Source organism: Fundulus heteroclitus, chromosome 24 (genome assembly GCF_011125445.2).
Source record: "Fundulus heteroclitus isolate FHET01 chromosome 24, MU-UCD_Fhet_4.1, whole genome shotgun sequence".
In the NCBI taxonomy this organism is placed as follows: Eukaryota; Metazoa; Chordata; class Actinopteri; order Cyprinodontiformes; family Fundulidae; genus Fundulus; species Fundulus heteroclitus.
Genome location: NC_046384.1, coordinates 13,444,827 through 13,459,295, shown reverse-complemented (window position 1 = coordinate 13,459,295; position 14,469 = coordinate 13,444,827). Strand labels below are relative to the sequence as shown.

The 14,469-nt window shown below is 40.0% G+C and overlaps 1 protein-coding gene across 1 annotated transcript in view; it reads right to left on the bottom strand.

The window, feature by feature from the left end:
* The window catches only part of LOC105921525 (interleukin-1 receptor accessory protein-like 1), a 203,190-nt gene that overhangs the window by 139,035 nt on the left and 49,686 nt on the right, over positions 1–14,469 (bottom strand). The window contains exon 4 of the mRNA XM_036128528.1: positions 1,826–1,900. Within this exon, the coding sequence (XP_035984421.1) occupies positions 1,826–1,900 (75 nt within the window). The remainder of the gene's footprint in view (positions 1–1,825; positions 1,901–14,469) is intronic.

Here is a 14,469-nt window from a genome sequence, read left to right as displayed (position 1 = left end):
CGAGGAGGCACAGAAGGTGATCACTAGAAATGTGCTCCTATTATCAGCTTAAAGATTACATGAAGAGGCCGTGCGTTCGCTTGTCACAGTCGAGAAAACACAAGCCGCACCATATTATGCGGAAAGTAGCCAAGGCACATGTGAAGGAGGTAAAAAAGAGTGAAGAGAGAGCTCCGCTGAAGGACGGGGCTGGGAAAACACAGCAGATATGGCTCTTCTAAGCATTGAATCACTTTGCTTTTCATAACCACATGTGATAGATGACTCACGCTGCCCCTCCATCCCCCCCTCGCCACAAAACACTCAAGGTCCATTCACAAAAGAGCATGGAAGTATGGCACCGTAATTGAAAACCTTCAGCTGAGCTCTGTGTTGCCGCTTTAAGTCAAATCTGCGCAGCGCTGGCAGGAAAACTGAACTCGATAAATTACAATATGAGTTGGTAATTGTCTTGACGGATCAAGGAAAGCCACGGCTTCCAAGCAATTAAAAGTTCACGCGCGCCCACTACACTGGCTTTCAGGAAACCGGCATATGTAACGCGGCTGAGAGAAGACGGTTCCTAAAAACCTGCAGAGAGTGTTGCAGATGCAGCGCCGCAAAAGTATTCACACCCTTAGATTTTTTTTTTTTTTTTTGGCAGATTTTGCCCCTTTTACAATATCAGACTTGAATATATTTGATTAAGATCTTATGTGATAGACCAACGAGTAGTGCATAATTGTGATGTTAAATACCTTTTTTCCTTCTCTATTTTTTTACAAATAGAAATGTGTGGTGTGTATTTGTGCTCAGATTCTCTGCTGTCACCATTGGACAGGCTGCCACCATTCTTTTCTAGCAAAATAGCTCAGGTACAGCAGGAGGAACAGGATTTGTGAACTTACATATTCAATTTTCCACAGATTCTCCGTTGGACTTCAGTCTGAACTATAACTAGGCCATTCAGACCCATTCCATTGTAGCTCTAGCTGCATGTATGGTGTCGTCGTTCTGCTGGAAGTTGATGCTCCGACCCCTAATGCCCCCTTGAATTTAGCTCCATCCATCTTTCCATCAATACTGAAAAGGATTAACGTCCCCGCTCATAAAAATGTCTCCACAGCATGATGCTGCCACCATTGTGCTTCATAAAAGGGATGAAACATACCTTGCACCAATTCCTTCTTTTTCCAAAGGATTTATCTTTGCCACCCTTCAATAAAAGCCACGACTAATGGTTGTGGTCATGCTGTTTCCATTTACAGATGATGGATTGAACAGTACTCTACGGAAAATTATTTTACAGCCCAACCCTTTTCACAACTTCCCCCCCGACCTGTCTGCTGTGTTCCTTGGTCTTCACAATGTTTTTTGTTCCCACTTTACAACAGGGCATTGGATCCTGATAAAATACGCTGACATTTGTGCTTGGGATGACACTAAACGTGAAAAACATTCCAGGGCTATGACTACTTTTGCACAGCATTGTAAGTGAACATGCAGCATTACGAATTAAGAACCCCTTGGAGTAACAAAATGGCAAACTTGCAGTACATGTGAGGAGTGACTAAAGAGATCGTTTGATAGAACCACGTTTCTCCAAGCTTCACACGTTTCTATTCTCAGCAGAGAATACAGTGGCTACAATAGTCTGCGTCTCTCAAAACAGCCACAAGTAAGTAGAACGGGACCTACTTTGGAAGAAACTTGCTTTGATTAAGTTAGAAATGCGAAGCACTTCCTTTCCGACGATACAGGCGTGTGCCACCAGTCAAACAGCGCGGGCTTGAGCAGCAAACAAAAAACAGGCAATCACTGTGGGGAATGCAACATGTTTCCTTACCTAGTGCCATCTCTATGATGCTCATTTGGCTCTCTGAGGGAAACAGGATTTTTGGCGGCTTGTCTGTCAGGGGAGCTGTGAAAAGACGAGCAGAATGGAGCGCACATTAAAATCCTCGTCGTTTTCCCCAGTGGACTGGAGGAGTGTGATTCATTCATTCAAAAAGAGAAAAAAAAAAAACACACCACATTAAGGCCTGCATTAAAATGAGAACAAATAAAAATATTATACTTAAACAGTGGACAGACAAAAGGGGATAAATTACAAGGATTCTGAATTAGCAATTCAAAGCATTAGACATCAAAGTCCAAAGCAGCAGCAGCAGCACTACTCAGCACTAATCCAATTCGCTCCTTGTGTAAGCGATGATGCTGTGGCCTGGACTTGAATGCAACACAAATGGAGCCGTATTTACATTAAGTATCTTCCTGTCTCAGACTGAAAACATTCGGGAAAGATTGGGCTTTCCAACTCATAATAATACAAGAGAATTTAAGAGGTGGGTCATGGTTGCATTAAAAACATTTCTCTTCCAAATGCACAAACTCATTATATATGCTGCTGAGGAACAAAGCGAGCACTTAGATGGAGAGAATAAAAGTGCAGAACATTTTATTTTTTAACCTACTTAGATTCCTGTATTGCAGTTATGTAGGTTTTAATTGCAGCATCAAAGCATAAAATTGGCGGAGAAATTGGTTCGATCCCCCTCTCCGACTGCCGATGTATGGCAGCCTCGCCTCTGTCAGTCCGCCCCAGGGCAGCTGTGGCTACTAACATAGCTCACCACCGTCGGGGTGTGAATGGGTGAATGACGCATTGTAGTGTAAAGCGCTTTTGGGTCGTTGGAATAGTTAAAGCGCTAGCATACATTTTAGCATGTGAATGCTTTATTAAATAATGTTACTACCCTAATTGTCAGATGATACAAATAAAACAAGATGAAACAAAATCAGCGCACACGCTGCTAAAGCGAGTTTCAGCGTTATATTTTGAATAACGCTGAAATTATTCTTCCTGTTCCTTATTTTGAAAAAGGAACAGGAAGAAGCAATGTCTCTGAGTTTATATACACATCCTTAATCAAAAAAGTGATTTAATATATACATAAATACATATACCAGCATATATAGTTTTATACACATGCATATGCATGTATATTTAGTATATTCGTGTATACATGCCTATGTAAATGCGCATGTATATTCTAATGTCAAATGGATATTTTAGAGATATTTTATCTTTAGATGTTTTAAGGATAGAGTTTTGAATTATTGCAAAACACCTCTTGTAACTGCCTCGAGTAGGACCTGGAGGCAGGAAAGCATCATATCGATTCCTAGAAAAAAGTGCAGCAACAGGTGCGCCAATTTCAATACACCACAACTGAGCTGAGTGGAAAAAAAAACAAGCATAAACAAGGCAAAATAATTCCTTCATTTTTTAGGAAGTAACATAGGACATAAAGAAACATGCATGCAGTTAAAACTAGTACATGCCAAGAGCAATATATGATTTGTTCTCAAGTCACATTGTTAGCTTCAACCAAAGCAAAAATATGCACACCATCATAAACAAATAAAAAGTACACCCCTTTAAACTTTTAAGTACCCGGGTATAGTCACATTTTTACTAACTTTTCCAATCTGGATTTGATTTTGTTTAATACTTTATGGCTTGGTGGATCCTGGGCTGTTTGGCTTGTATACCTGAAGTTCTATTCGCCAATTTTTGATCCAGTAAATAAATAATTAAAGATACAAGATTATAGAAAAGGATTTAACAAAATGAAGTTTTTGGAGAACGAAAATGATACAACAACCGTCTCAGACAGAGGTGGATATCAGCATTCAAGCAATATGTTCAGTTCGACTTGGTGACTTTAAAGGGGCCATGACAACAAATTTGGCGGTATAATATGATCTTTTGCACTGATGAGGCCGCGTGAATGTCAAAGCTGAATACCAAAGGACCTGCTCAGCGCCGTTCAGCTTAGCTCAAAAATGGTTTTTCCACCTAATTCATACTCTCCAATCAGCAAACGGCACCATCAAGCAAACAGCTCTCTACCGCGGTGAAGAGCTGGAACCCGGCTACATATTCCTGCGTCGTGGTTTTGGGGGGTGGAAGAGAGAGATCTGTATCTTATGCCCTGTAGATAAAAGTTTACTTCTTGATTGAGTGTTTTCTTCACCACAGTAGACTGGAGAAAGGCATTGAAAGCAACAAATTACAGCAGCCACTCTGAAAAAATCACTAACTCGGTGTGGTGGAGGGGTTTGAACATCCACATGATGCTGGGGAATGAATAATCCTAAAACTTAGTGTCAGAGGGGTGAGACAAAGAGTGACTTAGTGATCTACATGGAGGTAGACCAGATTTATTTGCATGCTGCAGCGGATACAGGCAAATGTGAGCATCCTCAGGGCTGCGCATGCTGATTCCAAACATAAAAGAATGACTTTTGGTCAATGTACAGCGAAACAGTACTAAGAAAAAAGACTGGCAAATAAATGTATTTATTTTATTATTATTTTTTAAATGTCAATAATTTAACAAACAATTCAATGTAAAATTAATCAATTAAAATAGAAGTTATTTAAAATCATATGTAAATATTTGCGTATTCACTAATTTTATAGTTCTATCACTGCAGCGCGCCATGAATCAGTTTAAACATTAAACAGCAAAGCAAGTCAGCTTCACAGCAATAATCTTAAATAAATATTACAAAAAACACAAATGAATACATGGCATTATAACCATCTATATTTTCATAAATTAAACAAATTGTTTTTACTCATGGAATGAGTGTAATAATGTATATATTTAACTTTATTTGTTTCCAAATTTAATTAAATACTCATTTTTTCCCCCCATTTTATTGAATTTTGGGACTTTTGCACCTCCATAACCGGCTTCAGGGTTGCATTTTGTCTTTGAACAGGATACATTTTTTTTTTTTGAATCCAAGTAAAAAAAAAAAAAGTGTGTCATCACACTCGTTCTGTCTGTTCCAATTAAAACTGAGAAGAGGAAGGCTTCTCGCTGTTTTATAAGAACAGTCGATGCCCGGAGACGAATTACAAATACTCCGCAGAGCCTCTCTTCAAATCTAATGGAGGCTAGATTGGATTTGCAAAGTTGGCTCCATGAGTTGAAGGTGAAATCCCAACCCTGGAAGGTAATCAAAATTGTGGCGTGTTTTTTTTTTTTTTTTTTTTTTTTTTTAACAAGCTCCGACGGTTGGCTCTTGGCAAGCAGGGTTTCATCTGGAAACTAAAGGTAACGAAGTAGGAGAAGGCTGTTTAACTCTAATAATGCTGCCCTTCGTTCAAATCAAGGGCGTGCGGCTGATGTGTTAGTCAGTGGGATCCCGGCGAGCTGGAAGGCATGTAAACCGACTTCCACGCGCAAGAGAAACAAACTCAAGACGCATTAGCAAAGCTGGCTGGTCTTCAACAACAAAACCGTAATTCTGCGGTGGGTTATCATGAGTGGGAGTGGGCAGGCTTCTCGCTGGGGGGGGACCAGAGCACATCCAGTCTGACCTGCTTCCCAACGTGCAAAAAGCATAAATCGCACATTGCACAATCGGACGCGCGCATTCCCACGCACATAAGCAGTGGAAAAGCCTGAAGTTGGCCGCAGCCTGAGAGAACATCTTTAAAGTGTCCCTCGCAGGCCCTGTGATCCGCTCTCGCTGTGATCACATGATGATGGATGGAGGGATGGAGTAATGGAACAGGAAAAAAAAAGAAAAGAAAAAGGAGACCTTGTTCTCTCCCATTAACTCCACCATCACCTTTTCTCCCCGCGCCTGTCGATGCGCCGCTCGCTGCGCGTCTTTGTAGCTCTGTCTGTCTGGTTCAGTCGCCTCTCAGGGCTGAGATGGAAGGAAGATGAAATAGTGGGAGAGGAGGGAGGGAGGAAGGGAGAGGGTTGTGGTCCTCTGTTCACACCTCATTAAAGACCACTTCAGCAGACGTAGATTAAGAGGGGAAAGCATATGTGTGTGTGTGTGTGTGTGTGTGTGTGGGTCCGCGAGCTTGAGATCATTAAAGAAAAGATGCAGTGTACTCACTGCATATTTCTACTGCAGCAAATAAATGAAAGCAGTTTTCCAGCAACTTGAGAGGCAAACCTTGTTAGCCACAGATGATGCAGAAGAAAAATCTTTTCTCTCCCCGAGCCAACCGCGTTGGAGCTTCAGCTATTAGAGATCGGTTCGTTTCACTGGAATTGTGCGAAAATAAACCTGAGCATAATTTTTTCTTCTAGAGTTATTAATTCATCTGTCAATCGCCCTCCACCTATCTCACAAAAAGGGCTCAAGGAAGCTGTGATCTTTAAATAACACGCAACTGATTCGCCACCGCCTGCACCCTGAGCCATTGATACATCTACACCGAGCTCCAACTCTAATATCTGAATGTTGCAGCTGAAATTAGGACCCATTAGACCAAAGTTTTTACAATCTCTGGTGCAGTTTTGTCAATTGTATTCCCTGTAAATCCAAGACATTATTGTAATGTGTAGAAATTCCAGCAGCTCATCAGTTTCTGATGGAATAGTCCATCCAGCACTGGAAACAGACTCAACTTGTGTCCTCATCAACCGCAAATCATTAGCATAAGATAACTACAGTAGATAACTGCAATCAGAGAGGATGTATTTATTTACAAACTGCAGGTGAAAAGCAAGTGGTTTGTAATACAGTGAACCTAAAGTTTGCATAAATGATATTTACAAGAGGGTACTTTAGTGTTACAGTATGAGCTTGGATGCTCACTCTAAGCAAATTCTGGTAACATATTCTGAGATTTGTTGGAAAAAAGGTTGACCTAAACTTTGAGCTATTATTGATCATAAGAAAATAAATCCTTCACTCGTCTGAACTTACAACCTCTGGTTGTCAAGAGGCAGAAACACACCAGTGCTAACTCTCTGCAGTATTCTGCCCTGCAACACGTTTAATGCCTTGCTCTATTTCTAGCCTTGCTGTTCCTAAAACCACCTCCAAAAAACAACAAAACAACACACACACATTTTTCTTGTCACTTCCTGCTTGTACATCCTTGCTCCAAGCGTAGAGCCTTCTGTTTACCTTGTGCAGTCTTTAAAAAAAAAGTGGAACAATGGATGAAGAGAACCTTGATCAACTGCCTGTCAAAGGAGATATCAAATTTTAAGAAGCAGATACATACAGAAGACCTCAAGCTATTGTCTTCATAGTGTTAGGAATATACTTTTGTTAAGATTTCAGCAGAAAATAGGAAAGCAACATGCTCTGCTGTGGTCTGAAATCATACCAGTTTTCTGATGAATATACACAATTCTGTTTCATATTAGCCCCCTACTGACTGAAACCATAATTAAACAGAAGTAGCATGATTAAATCACAACTCTGATATGTTTTTAACAAATTTGTTTTTATTTTTTTACTTTTGTAGGGTATAAATGTTAAGCTGACGGAAGCAGACTATTAACCTGACGCCGCCAGATAGATTTGCTTCGCATATCCATCTGGAAACCTTCCGTTGAAGTAATTTTGGGAAGGGGCGAAAATACTGGTTAGCTGATTGGCCTATGTTGGTGATAGACGGGCCAAATAAACCAATCAGATCAATGAAGCATATGACGTACTCGTCAACATGCCTCGTCGTCACTCTGTTACGAGCGACGACGAAAACACAACCACAAGCCAAGCTACTCTTGCTGCTGCAGGTAAAGGCTTGTTAGCTCAGCAAATAAATACTCTGTCATTCCGATAAAACTTGCTCGATAGCCAAGCTAACGCTAGTTTCATCGGCTGAAGCCGCCATGTTCTTTAGACTGAACTGTCGCGCTTCTCATTGCGTCACACCTCAACCCGCCTCAAAGCCAACGCTGATTGGACGTTCGTTTGGTGAACGGCTCCAAATTTTCTTTAACGGAGAGTAGCTAGACTGATCTGCGAGTGAAACCTTGAAATCTCGCGAGATCAGGATCGTCTCATGAGGCTAGCAGACTATAGCAAATACCTGCAGACCTGAACACGGCTATCAAGTTTAGTAGAAGCAGACTTTTTTTTCCATTAGGTCAGAGTTCTCTTCCCTTAAAGGGGCAACGACAACAAGGTTTTGGGGTATAATATGATCCGCTGTGCACTGATGAGGCTGTGTGAATGTCAAAAGTGAAAACCAAAGGAACTTCTCAGGGGCGGTCAGATCTCTTTGCTCAAAAACCGTCAGATCAGGAAACAATTACATTTTTAACATAGGTTATCTTTCTACATAATTCAGACATTCAACCTCAGTTTACGAAGAAACGAGTAATGAAAACAACGTATGTAACAAAACGGAAGATGGCGACCGCAATGCTGTAATTACCCGTAAGTTTATTTAGTTTCTAAATGCTGTCAAATCTAAGGAAGGTGTGTTTGAAGGTGTGTCTGACTGATGAGCTAAACTGCTACCAGTTGCATGTCTTTCCTGCTCTCCCACAGCTGGCTGAATGCGCAGCTATGACATGTTCCTGTGTCACAGCTGTGAAGGCAATGAATCCCCCCCCCCTCGCGGCCATTGTGGCTTTGTATTTCAGTCCCAGTATGCGTAATTGTGCTGCCAGGTTAAAGCCTTTGGTCAGCTTGGCCACGCCTAACCAATGTCCTGCAACACAGACACGTCCACCTACCATAAAACTATAATAATGTATTTGTGACGGAGTGTAGCACACCACACACTTATTAGATTAAAGACAATAGAAAATATCCATTCCTTTTGGCCGATTTACTCAAAGGTAAACAGTATTGGTTAAGGTTACAAATGTATCTTGTTGTAAACTTATTTCTAATAGTGTATAAACATAGGTAGTGTACTAGCTTGTTGAATATTATCAGAACAAGAGAGGAACACTTGTGGTTTCTTGACGCCATTGACAAATTATTATCAAGTTGACTTAAAAACGAGCCTTCAGTTTTAACTGAGGGTTGTCTGATTTTCATAATGTGCACAATGCAAACATAATTGCATAATTTTTATGTGGGGAAGCTGTGCCAATGCAGAGTGAAAATTTCGGAGATTTTTTTAGACGGTGATCTTCCTCTGCCCATCGCCTGGAAAAATGTATGCAAAAACTCGGATATGCAAAAACTCTGATTTGCAAACATCCAGCGCAGGCAAATCACTTTGTGAATTTAGCCATGATTTGATATTTGAATAGGAGTTGTGAACCAGCCTGGCTAAGACAAAGCACAGTAGCAGATAAGCCTGTAAAGGGAAAAGTTAGGAGTTAAAAATGTTGATTGAGTTGCCACGATTGTCTACACACTGGACTGAAGGTGAAAGGAATTTTAAAGCCCTGCAGCTGTCAGGGGATGTTCGAGTTTTGGAAAACGAGCAAAGTTTCCTGGCAGAAGAGATGAATGGACACTATCAGGGAGCAATGCTTTAGTGAACTGCTGGAGTGAACTACTTAGCACAGGAAACTACATCCTGTATTTACTGTGTTGCATCTGGAAGTCCATAAAATTTTGAGAGGCAGTAAAGTACTTGCAAAGTATTATTGTGCACCTGTCTTTTTTCATGGCCTAATAAAGAGGTCAACCGTGTGGAAAATACAGCTATAAATAGTTAATGTGACCTCAGCTAAGCCAGAAGTGCTTTCGCTTCCGTACGTAAGCAGCAGACATTTCCTTCAGCCAAGCAGTTTCACACACAGCAATAGCAGAACAAAGCTACCACTTGTCAGACGAACCTGTTCCTGTGGATTAGGGTGGTATAGGCGCCACTGATGTTACTGTGTGGGAGTCTTTAATTTTATAGTTGTGTTAAAATGACTTTCAGCTGTTGCCCTGAAACATCTGCCTGAGGGCTGCAGGTGAAATGGAGCAGAGTCAGAATGAACACGCTCCCTGATGAAGTGGATACTGTTCTTCAGGCAGTTACACAGATGGGCTTTGTGTTGGGGTGTTGTAACATGAACTATGTTCTATGGATTGTGCTGCAAGGCAAACAGTGGATTTGAAAAAAATTACACTGTCTAGAAAATGAATAGTTTCCTGTTGTAAAATATCACCTTTTCACTTTTTTGCGATTTGTTTTAACACCAGATTTTGGACTTTTCTTCATTGTTTCCACACTTTGCTGAGAGATACTAATAGCCATTAGCTGCTTCCTTGTTTATTGCACATGTGCATCGTACTTCCGTTGTTATTATAAATATACATGAACGGCTTTTGTTTACTAAGAAAATGTGAAAAAACAAAGCATAAAACACCAAAAATAACTAATACACCAGCAGGAGATGATAATCTTTCATAAAAACCTTGTATGCAACCAGAGTGAGTTACTGGCGTGTAAATGAAAAGTCAAACAATATGGCTATGCACCTTTAAAGCGCCCTTTGATTCAACTTCAGCATGCAATCTTCTTGAGTTTACACCTCCCATAAATTATACTAAATCTGATGAACTTATAATAAAGAACTGCAGGATTATTCTGGTAATTACATTCTTTGGCTAAAGCCATAGTTAGCAGATAGATGACACCTATAGAATCCTATAAAACAAAGGTACCAGTATTATTCAGGAGAAGGGTGCAAAAAACCTTTCCAAAGCATTTTATTCATAAAACCCACAGTGGAGGTGGCCAACTGTGGAAAATATGAGGTAAGAGTGACATTATAAAGCTAGACATGTCTCCAGAATGATGAAAAGACAAGATGTAAATTGTTGTTGTCAACATAGAGACCTGCAGCTGTATCTGATTAGTACTGTCTGTGTTCTACATGGGACACAAATCTGCTGTACTAACCATAAATCTAGACTAGATAGAATGTATTATTATTAAAAGAAACCACAGTTTGGACCACAAATTCCAAAATAGTTGTTTTTGTACAAAACGTCACAGAACATCGTCAGAAGATCACCAAACCCACAGTGAAAAATGGTGGTAGAAGGCTTACACTCTTGGAAATGTTAAGTGCAGATGGAAATATGTTAAACTGGATAGAATCAAGAACCGGTTAAAACAACACCCCTATTCTGACTGGCTGTCTACCAGGAAGATTTGAGCACTTCATGCTCCCTGCTGCTGACCAACTTTACGGAGATGCAGATTTCATTCTCCAACAGGACTTGGTATCTGCTCAAAGCATCAAAGCTACCTGGTTTAAGGAACATGGTATCCCTGTTCTTAGTTGGCCAGTAAACTCACTTAACCATAACCCCATGTAAACTCTGTGGGTTATTGTGAAGAGGACGATGTGATACACCAGACCTAACAATGCAGAAGAGCTGAAGGCCTCTATCAGAGCAACCTGGGCTCTCATAACACCTGAGCAGCGCCACAGACTGATGGACCCCATGCCACGCCGCATTACTGCAGTAATCCAGGGAAAAAGGAACCCCAGCTAAATATTAAGTGTTGTACATACTCATACTTTTCAGTTGGCCAGCATTTCTGGAAATCCTTTTTAGTATTAGTCTTAAGTACTATTCTAATTTTCTGAGGTACTGAATTTGGAGTTTTCATTTGTTGTCAGTACTAATCATCAAAATAAAAAAAACACTTAAAATATATCAGTCAGCCTGTAATGAATGAATATAACATAAAACTTTCACTTTTTGAATGGAATTGCTGAAAAAAAGAAAATCAGCTTTTTCATGATATTCTAATATGTCCAGTACCTGTATGTATATACACACACACAAATATTTTATATATTTTATATATATATATATATATATATATATATATATATATATATATAGCTACCAATATGATGTTACACACATCTCTCACCTCCTAACATCATGGATAAAACAGTCTTGTTCATCAGAATATATACTTTGCTGAGTTGCAACCACTTTTGATGATGGAGATCTGATGTGTCATAGATAAATATTTCAAATGAAACTGTACAGCGCTCGTTAAAAATAGGGTGCATGCTCCAGAGGACTAAATTGTCATTTTCGCAGGCAAGGAAAAACAAAACAAACTGCTGGATAAAAATGAACCACATAGAAAAGACAATGTAAACTTCTCTGAGGACAGTTGTTGAAAAATATAAATATAGAAACTGCAGAGGCAGAACATAATAAGAGGATATTTTCTTATTGAAAAGGGTGTTGTTTCAGAAGATCCATCAAAACAATTGAATATGAGAGGGCCCACAGGATAGGGCAATATATTCTGGGGAAATCATATAAATCACATAAGTGCAAGCATTGGGAATAGCAGGGGCGAATAGACTCTCCAGTGGAAAGACACTCCACATAATTACTCAGAATGGTGGGTATGGTTCACACTGAGGTGTGCTATAATAAGATGTCTGTTTGAAGCTGATGCAGATGGAAAGTTAAGGTGCAGTAAACATTCACCCTGCTAAACAAAAACTAAGCATACATGGATTATAATTGGCTTATCACATATTGAAGGGGATTACATTGCAGCATTGCCCCACCAGGGATACCTGATTCAGATAACTACTTGGTAATGAAGTAGCATGAAAAAGTTTCAGAACCCTTAATCAGAATTCCTGCTATTATATTAAAAAAATAATCTGCATAATTTCAAGAGGGGTCCTGTTAAGTAGTTATGAGTAGTCAGTAACATACCTATTGTGCCATATTAAAGCTATGATATAAAAAATGAAGTCAGATTGAATTCTCAACATTTGACCGGAGGACAACTCTAAAGGGGTTTGTGAGCAAAATTATTTCACACATACAGAGAGACAGCCCTGTCTGCAGGGTGCGATCAGTGCAAAAGCTTGCTCCCACAGGACAACCCGTGAGTCTTTCAGTCGTTCCCACAGCCACAAAGGTGAGTTTAAGGCTGGGACGGCCTCCCCCTCAGCAGGGTGCTACTGTAAACCACACCCCACAGACAAAACGTCAGAGCACTTCTGACCAGACCTCACTTCTGACCACACTTCTTGCAGACCGATCGTTCCTGGAGTACTCTAGGACAAAGCTACTTTTTCTTCCTGCCTGGGTCAAGGGACAGGAGAGGCTGGCTTGAGAACAGCTAGCACTATATGGACCTCAAGGCCCCAAAAGCCCACAAAGCGCACAGAACAGCCTTTCTGTGAAACTCATCTGCCTGCTTCAATGGAGTGACAAAAGGGGGAGGAATTCCTCTGCGGAGTGGAGACCTAACTGAAGCTGAAGATTCATCACCCGGATCGAAGCTAAGTTGCACTCTGACTTCTGCGCAACCAGCCGCGAAGTACAGAATGCCGAAACAGCTTTGTTTATTTTGTCAGCTGTTGTGGGAAAGCCGAGCCGAGATGACGCGGATCGGTTGCCTTCCCTCACCAGACAAGCTGAGAGATCAGGGACTGCAGAGCCTCTGACCAGGCCGATCCCGACCACGTGTCAGCTCATGGTCGGGGTCTGTTTGGAAACGTGTGATGCGTTGCATAGGTTTTACACAATGAAAGAGCTAACGGAGATAGCTCATTACTAGCATTCTATACCATGTCATTGTCGAGTGTGTTTTTATGGTTATAACAAAGGTTATCTCGACAAAGGTTTCATACATTGATGGGACATTAATGTTTACGTTATCCGGCTCACTCATTAAGACTAAAATAAAACCGAAGCTTTTATGTGTTAGCACCGAAAGTTCGCTAGCCAAAATGCTATTAGCTTCTGGTAGCTTCCAATTTCCGGACATTCAAAGGACCTTGTTTTAAAGCATAACGCTTGTTTGTTTCGCTCCGCCGTCGTTCGATAGAGCTATGAGCCTTATTCCCGCATTAATATTGAATATTAATGTCGATTCAAAGGCATTTTGATAACTTTAGGATTAACCAATTTTAGCGACCGAGCACCACAGCGCCCCTAGCTCCCGGAGGTATCATTGCATTGATAAATTCAAGCGCTCCTAAAGTAATAATTTTACTGAGCAAATCAGTCTTTAGAATGTAATTTACTCAAAATAATGTTCTGGTTAACTTGGAATTTGCGTTGTGAATGGGTTGAAACATGTCAAATGTTGTTCTGAATTAGTAAGCTAATTTAACCTCAATTCACATTCTTTAAGATGAACTTTGGTTCTTTAACTTCAACAAAATATAATTTCATCAAATAATGTTTTGTTTTACTCAGGATTCGCATTGTGAATGGATTGAAACACATGCCAAATGTTTTTCTAAATTAGTTAAGCTAATTTAACTCCATTCCATGCTTTTTTATAATTAGATCTGCAGCAAACAGGATTCAGTGAATTATTCTGATTATGATCAACCACTTTTGTTTTGTCTTTTGTTTTGTTTTTGCATGTAAATAGTTCCTTAGTTTAGTTTCTTTTTATCTTCATTTTGCTTAGTAGTTTAGTTACGTTTCACTAGCCTAGTAGATAAATATAGTGTTAATTCAGATAAACAGTATTATATAGTGATGTTGTCTGGATGTTAATTTAATTTCTGTTAATAAATTCTTGAACCTGGTAAGTTGTCACTCCTTTATTCTATGTGTATGCAGAGTTTACTGTTAAAAGATTGCTAGTGCTCAAATTCATCCCTTTCAACCATTGTCCTGACAAGATTCAGCTGTCCACCTACACCTTGAGGACAAAGGACATTTTTTTTAGGACCAAAATGTTTACATTTGGACAGAGAAGACAGATGGTTTGAGAAATGGGTGAAGGAAGCC